This window comes from Heloderma suspectum, chromosome 10, assembly GCF_057233095.1.
Source record: "Heloderma suspectum isolate Gila_16-S chromosome 10, 16-S_ref, whole genome shotgun sequence".
Taxonomy (NCBI): Eukaryota; Metazoa; Chordata; class Lepidosauria; order Squamata; family Helodermatidae; genus Heloderma; species Heloderma suspectum.
Genome location: NC_139467.1, coordinates 18,782,410 through 18,789,251, shown reverse-complemented (window position 1 = coordinate 18,789,251; position 6,842 = coordinate 18,782,410). Strand labels below are relative to the sequence as shown.

Here is a 6,842-nt window from a genome sequence, read left to right as displayed (position 1 = left end):
CAATACTGAGCTAGATAGACCAACGGTATGACTTGGTATACGGTGAACTCTGATGTTCTGTATGTTTCTCAGAAGCTTATCAGGAGTTCTAGTAATAAAATCAATAAAGGCAGATAAGCTTCCTTGAAAGGCAGCCCATACCTCGCTACTGCAATTCTGTGTTGTGCCAGTACAGGCCACTTTTTGATGAGTTACAGGTCACACGAAGGTTAGCCAGGTCATGCAAGGCGTCAGCAAGCCCAGCCTGGGGCTTGCATGAACTGGGTGCCCCCACCGTACTCCTGGGGAGCGTGTGCCAGAATCATTTTTGCAATGTATGGCGTGTCCTTCCTCAAGCGGGCACCTCCATTATGTGTTGAACTACAGCTCCCATCATCCCCAGCCAGCATGCTCGCTTGGTTGATGGGATGTGTAGTCCATCAGTCTACTTATTTGCTTTGTACCCCACCTTTCTGCCAAGGGAAATTTCATTCAAGGAGGCTATGGAGAACACCAGGATAGGGAAGGAGAGCACCAGGTTAGTTGTTTTGTGGAAATGGTTCCCAGTCACAAGTGTGAAAAACCATGGGGAAGGAACTGGACTACATTGCCCACTGCCCTGAGTACCTAACATTAGACAGCTCAGTCTTCTGTCTGGCCTACCTTACAGCCTTCTTGTAAAGATTAGGAGAGGCCTGGAACAAATACTACATAAATACAAACATTCAGCTCCTCTCCAATGGTATTCTTCCCCCACCCCAAAATGTGGACCCCTGAAACACACACATCCCTCCATCAAATCGAGAGGTCTCCATCTCTTAGACTACAGAACAACTTTTAATACACGGAAGACTAGTACAAAACAACTCTACAAAATAAAGGTGTTTTTTGTGGAGGGAGACATATGCATGAGGAGCGGTACAAATTCTGCATTGGTGGGAGGTACTTAAGGAGCTTTCGGGTGTAGTTTTGTGGGCTGCAGGTAGCCTGAAACAGAGCAGTAGTTCCAAACACTCCAAATGTTCAGGGTACTGGCTAGCATGTTCACTGCTGCTACTCAAGACGGGTTAGCAGGCCCTGTGCAGCTGGCACAACCATTGGCATGCCCAAATGGCATTTATAGCTCTGTTAAACCCCTCTAGACGTCCTTCCCCTCTCAAGGTGCTTTCTGGTGCTAAACTACCTTTGGTAATGGTGCAAAGTGTCAGGAGAGGAGCAAATTGGATGCAGGAGGCAAAAAAGTCTGGATAAGCTGCTGCTAGCTCAAACCGCCAGCCAGGAAGCACTGACCAGGTTCACATGTCACGGTAAGCCACTGTGGGTTAATTCATCCACAGGGCTCTCAGTTTTCAGCACCAACAGAAACCTATTTCCCAGCGATCCCAGCGGCCAGTAAGAACATGTGCTTTGATTTTTTTTTTAAGTGGGAGGGGTGCAGCACCAAGAAAGGTGTCCGGGGGGGGGGGGGGTTGCTACCGCTGCTTTAGATGTTGGACTCGGCCTCTCATCATTCCCAGTCAGTAAGACCATTGGTCAAGGATGATGGGGAATGTAGAACATGGGAGAAGGCCACAGGTTCCTGCCCCCCAGATCCAGAGCCTGGTACTGCCTGTGCCCTGCTTGGGTCTGGCAGCAAAGCACCTCAAAAACTCTCTAAAAATAAGCACCTGTGTGCGGTGCAGGACCTGTGCCTTGCAGATAGGCGGCCATTGCTGGAGGGCCTTGAGAAGTAAAACATGTCATGGACTACACCTATTGGTGCAGGAGCATGCAAGCCAATGGACTATGCAGGACGCTTCAGGCAGCCAGAGTCTTCAGCATAAAGTGAACACTTGCATATTTCTGCAACAGCAGTTCCAAACATTAAATATTTTGCAGCAGCAAGGAAGTGTACAGGCACTGTGACTGCCTCTGGTGCCCACCCCCCGAAGAGTCACTCTTTTTCCCTCCAGCAAAGCCTTAAAGAGATTTGTTTGTCATTTATCCTCACTGAGCCAATCAGTCCCAAAACACAGTGCTTGGATGGCCATGGGCAGGAGGTAGCAAAGTAGCCCCATTTAATAGGAGTGGGAACAGAAATGCCCTGGAGCACAGCAGCAGTCTCTCTAGCAACAAACACCAGGTCCCTTTCAACGCCATCTTCAAATATCAAAGTACTGTCACACAGAAGATGGAGAAGACTTTTTCTGTTGCTCCAGAGGGCAGGACTAGAACCAGTGGGTGAAACTGCAAGGAAGCAGTTAAACGTTAGGAGAAACTTCCTAGCAGTAGGAGCTGTTCAATAGTAGAACAGACTGCCTCGGGAGACTGTGGACTCTTTGCTGGAGGCATTTAAGCAGAGCCTGGACAGTCACTTGTAACTGCAGTATTCCTGACATCCATGCTGTGAACAGGGAGTTGGACTAGATGGCCTTGAAGACACCATCCAACATTCTGTGATTCTGTGAATGCATCATGGAACTGGGGTTGAATAAAAGACACTTTGGCACCTGAGAATTGACCACCCCTTTGCTCTAGAGAACCAAGGCACTTCAGGGTTTGTACATTCAGCAGATGGTGATACCCCCACCCCGCACCCCACCGCCTGTGGACATCCCCATATTATGTTATAGGCTGGGTTTCCCACTGTGCCACTCTCCCTGGCGCGTCTGAAATATATATGCAGTGGAATTAGAGTGGACTGTAGCATTTCAGACTGCAGGAATCACAGTTTCAATGCTCCCTTCTGTAGAGAAACAAAGAAAACAAGCACACACACACCCTTGCTAGTAGAAAACTAGCACAATAGCAGACAACAGCCTGGACTATTTACGGAACAAGCCTCATTGACCACAATAAGAGTTACTTCTGAGGAGACACCTGCTTCCCCAAGCTATGCCTGATGCCACCAATTTCTTTTTTTTCTTCCCCTCTAAAAGTGCTATTTCACTTTGTCACTAGCACGCATTTGTCCAGCAACATCTGCATTCCCTATCTCGCTATGCCATTATCACGGAATTGCTCTATCACGCAAATGCTCTATCATGTAATTGTGCAATTGCACAATTCTGTGGTAGAGCATTAGCATGATAGAGGCATAGTGAGATAGAAAAAAATCACCCATCCTGAAAGTAAGTAGTTAAAGAAATCACACCTTCAATGGGGTTTTGAATGTCACTGTGTCACTATCACACATTTCCCTGCTATGCTAGCATTTTACTTCTGGGGGGTTCTTTCCTTGGGAAGCATTTTAAAAATGTTAGTTTCCACTTACCCTTTCAGACAGTGCAGTCCACCCTACCGCCTCAGTATTCTACCATGTGTAACTCATGTGGTCGCTTACCTCTCTCTACTCTACAGACTCAAACAGTTTTAACTATCATTTCCTCTTCCTGGGGAGCTCCAGCCGTTGTAGCTCTGTGAATGGGGGTAGGAACCTCTACATGGAGAATTCTCAACATCTGTCTTGAACTGCAATCACTCAGGAGTCTTGGGGAGCCCTGACAGCTAAAGCCAGATCAAACAGATTCAAGTTTGTAGTGTAGATCTGTCCTTAACAAATGGTTTCCAGCCACGGTGGAGCTTTTCCCAACCTTGCCTCTCCGGAGTTTGTTGGACTACAATTCACATTACCCTCACCCAGCAGTTGGGGATGATGGGAGTTGTGGTCTGGCAGCCTGTGGGGGGGCAAGATTGAGAAAGGCTGGTTTAGAGGCATGTTTGCCACTACCTGGAATCACCGTGTGGCATCCTCGATCAGTTGTCAGAGCCCCAACACACACGTGCATGCTCCTTTGGTCTGGGGGAGCCGCCCTTTTAATTTCCCACAATGCCCCAACATAGCATCATTTTGGACCATTCTGGGAATTCTAGGAGGAAATGGAGCAGCCGCCTATTGGTACAGCAAATCATTCCTTCTATTGCTGATGTTCAGGCTGTGAATTTAGGTAGCCAAAACGGCACCACCCGTCATGCTCAAGGAGGTATTGGCAGGCTTGGGAGAATCCCAAGATTTGCAGAAGTACAAAAAAACTTGCAGGGAGGGAAAAAAAACCCTAAAGTGTGTGGGAGGAGAACCCCACAAACAGCCCAATGAACAACGGAATGTGTTCAGGGGTCATGGAATAATGACTGACTGTTGGAGGGGGGGAAATGGAAAACCGGGTAGGATGGGGAACGGAATGTGTATCCTGGGGATTCCAGTCAGTCGGCAATGTGTATTGCCGACTGACTGGAAGAGTAAAGAGAAGCACTCCACACTGCAACTTTTTGTTGCATGTCCCGTTTATAAGGATTACAAGGCAATCTGCTCCCAAGTCTTTGGAAGAGGCTGCAGAGGACCCCGGGTCAGAGCCTCGGTTAGCTGTATCTACTGAGTGATCTCTAACAGTTGTGTTTTGAGGCTTGCAATCATGAAAGGAAAAAAACGTAACAGTTAGTTACTGGTAGGGTAACCAAGGGTGACGCCAGATGGAACATGCTTTGCAGTGTTCACAGTGAGCCTGTCAACCTGTGATGTGAACTCCTCATCCCAGCGTGCGCATGCCACGTACGCAGGGCTGGCAGCAAGGGCGGGCATGGTTGGGCATCTGCCGAGGGCCTCACCCCACCAGGGGCCCACGGACAAGAGCTCCCTGGAGTTACTCCTCTGCCTTACCGTTGCAACCTGCCTCTTTCTCCGGCCCAGACAACGGTAGTGGCGAGGAGCAGGAGATGCCACTGCCGACTTGCTCACTGGCTCTCCGCCTGCCGAGTAAGCAAGTGGTAGCAATGCCAAGAAAGCGGACGAGGAGCGATAGCAGCTGGCGACAATGGTGGTGAGGAGGTAGACTCCCTGAGGGGGCTGCCTTGCGGGGGCTTTGCCCAAAGGCCCTCATAAGCACGGAGCCAGCACTGCATGTACGGGCGACTTGAATGCCGAATCGACCCTCAGTGCCGGCCCTCTGCTTGCGCTTCAAGCCGTGCAACTGCCTCTTCAAATGTATTTAAAACGGCACACATCTGCGTTGATATGTTCATCCATCACCTTACCCCCCAAAATAACAACTTTTTAAGAACGAGAAGAAAAAGAAATTGTGAACATGAAGGGGGGGCGGGGGGAAACACAGTTGTAAAAGAGGACTGGTTTGGGAGGGGTGTGTGGCAAAGGTGAGAGTCAATTGGCGCTCACCCCACCCAGCTACCCTCCCTGCCGAATGTGCTGGGAACACTCACTTCTGGACAGAAAAATGGCCACAAAAGCACTTTCGAACCACCTCCACCACTTCTGGAGAATGTTACATTTGTTGTCATATCAAGGGTTTTGAGACATGGGGTGGGATTTGATGCTACAAGAGAAAGTGATGAAGCTCCTGGGTCTCTCTCTCCACGCTAGTCTAACGTACACGGCTTCAGCTGTGGGGCCGGGACCCACTACCGGGATGGAGAAGTATACCACCACCATGCAAAATGTGATTTCTTTTTTTAAAAAAAGAAGTGGGTTCCCAATCATATGTTTGGGCTAAACCAGATCTGTAAAGGCTGAAAACCAGCAATAACGCGATGCCTAAAGTAATGTGCTGAGTACTTCCCTGGCACTACCTTATACCACTGGTTGCTGGTGGTGGCAGCAGCAGCAAAGAAACACAGAGCTCAGCGCTGTCACTTTGTGCACTGCATTATACTAGATCAGCTTTCCCCAACCTGGTGCCCCTCCAGTTGTGTTGGACTACAACTCCTGTAATCCCCAGCCATCTAGTTGGGGATTATGGGAGTTGTAGTCCAACATAACTGGAGGGTGCCAGGTTAGGGAAAGCTGTACTCCATGTAAGGAGAAGAGAAATACAAAGCAAGCAAACTGCGGCGGCTCCACTTCCCTTGTAACTTCTATTTCCTTCCATGCCGTGCGTGCACATTTCAGACCTCTGATCATGTGAGAGATCCAGTCGTTTCAGAGGGTCTGGCTAAGTCCAGAGGGGAACGAGAAGATGTGATGGCTGTTATTATGGCATAGTGGAAGGAGAGGACAAGAGTGCCCCCTGGTGGTGGGGCACCCACCGACACAACCAACACCACCCTCTTTATTTACGGTGACCCGATACTTCAGAGTCCGAGGGATCGGCTGGGGTAATGAGAACTGCTGGCTAGCAGAAGTCCTGGTGGCCACGGAGCCGCTGGAGACTAGAAGAAAGAGCTCAAGTGGCTGCCAGGCTGCCTCGGCACAGCGGGGTTCTGGTAGAGGTTCCCGCCGCCGGCATTCCAGTAGGGGGAGGGTGCCCCGAAGAAGCCGGCAGATGAGGCGGGCACCTGTGTGGCATGGCCCAGGGCGCCGTAGCCCACCTTCTGCTGGTGGTAGGGGGGCAGGTAAGGCAGGTCCGTGTGGTGGTACTTGTAGAGGGGGGCCTCCCCCGGCTGCCCCTGCTGGGCCTGGTTGATGCCCTGGAAGTCGAACTTGTAGGCGTAGCGCTTGCCGTGCACTTTGGTCATGATGTTCTTGTCATAGTAGTAGCGCAGCGCCCGGCTCAGCTTGTCGTAGTTCATGTTGGGCTTGCTCTTGCGCTCGCCCCACCGCCGCGCCACCTCGTCGGGGTCCGTCATCTTGAACTCGCCGTTCGTCCCCTCCCAGGTGATGCAGTTGGCGTTGGTGCTGTCCGACAGCAGCTCCAGCAGGAACTGCCATAGTTGGATCTGGCCGCTGCCTGTTGGGGAGGGGGAAAAAGGGGGGAGGGTCAGCACTGGGGCTGCTGTGCACCACGGCGGGCCAAGTTATCACACTTTTGCTCCAGCCCGCCTGCTGCTGGGCCGAGAGAGATTCTGCGACACTAGTCAGCAACTAGATTGGTCGGGCAAGAAGACAGGTCTAATATGGTTATTGTAGACCAAGGCTTGGGCAACTGATGGCCCTC

The 6,842-nt window shown here is 50.6% G+C and overlaps 1 protein-coding gene across 3 annotated transcripts in view; it reads right to left on the bottom strand.

The window, feature by feature from the left end:
* Positions 1-1,435: 1,435 nt before the first annotated feature.
* Positions 1,436-6,842, bottom strand: part of LOC146337872 (retroviral integration site protein Fli-1 homolog) — a 51,666-nt gene continuing 46,259 nt past the window's right edge. For 2 of the 3 annotated variants that reach the window (XM_084815385.1, XM_084815386.1), the window contains exon 9: positions 1,436-6,635. In XM_084815385.1, the coding sequence (XP_084671511.1) occupies positions 6,118-6,635 (518 nt within the window). In that variant the 3' untranslated portion in view covers positions 1,436-6,117. The remainder of the gene's footprint in view (positions 6,636-6,842) is intronic. The other variant, XM_084815387.1, reaches the window with a different exon arrangement.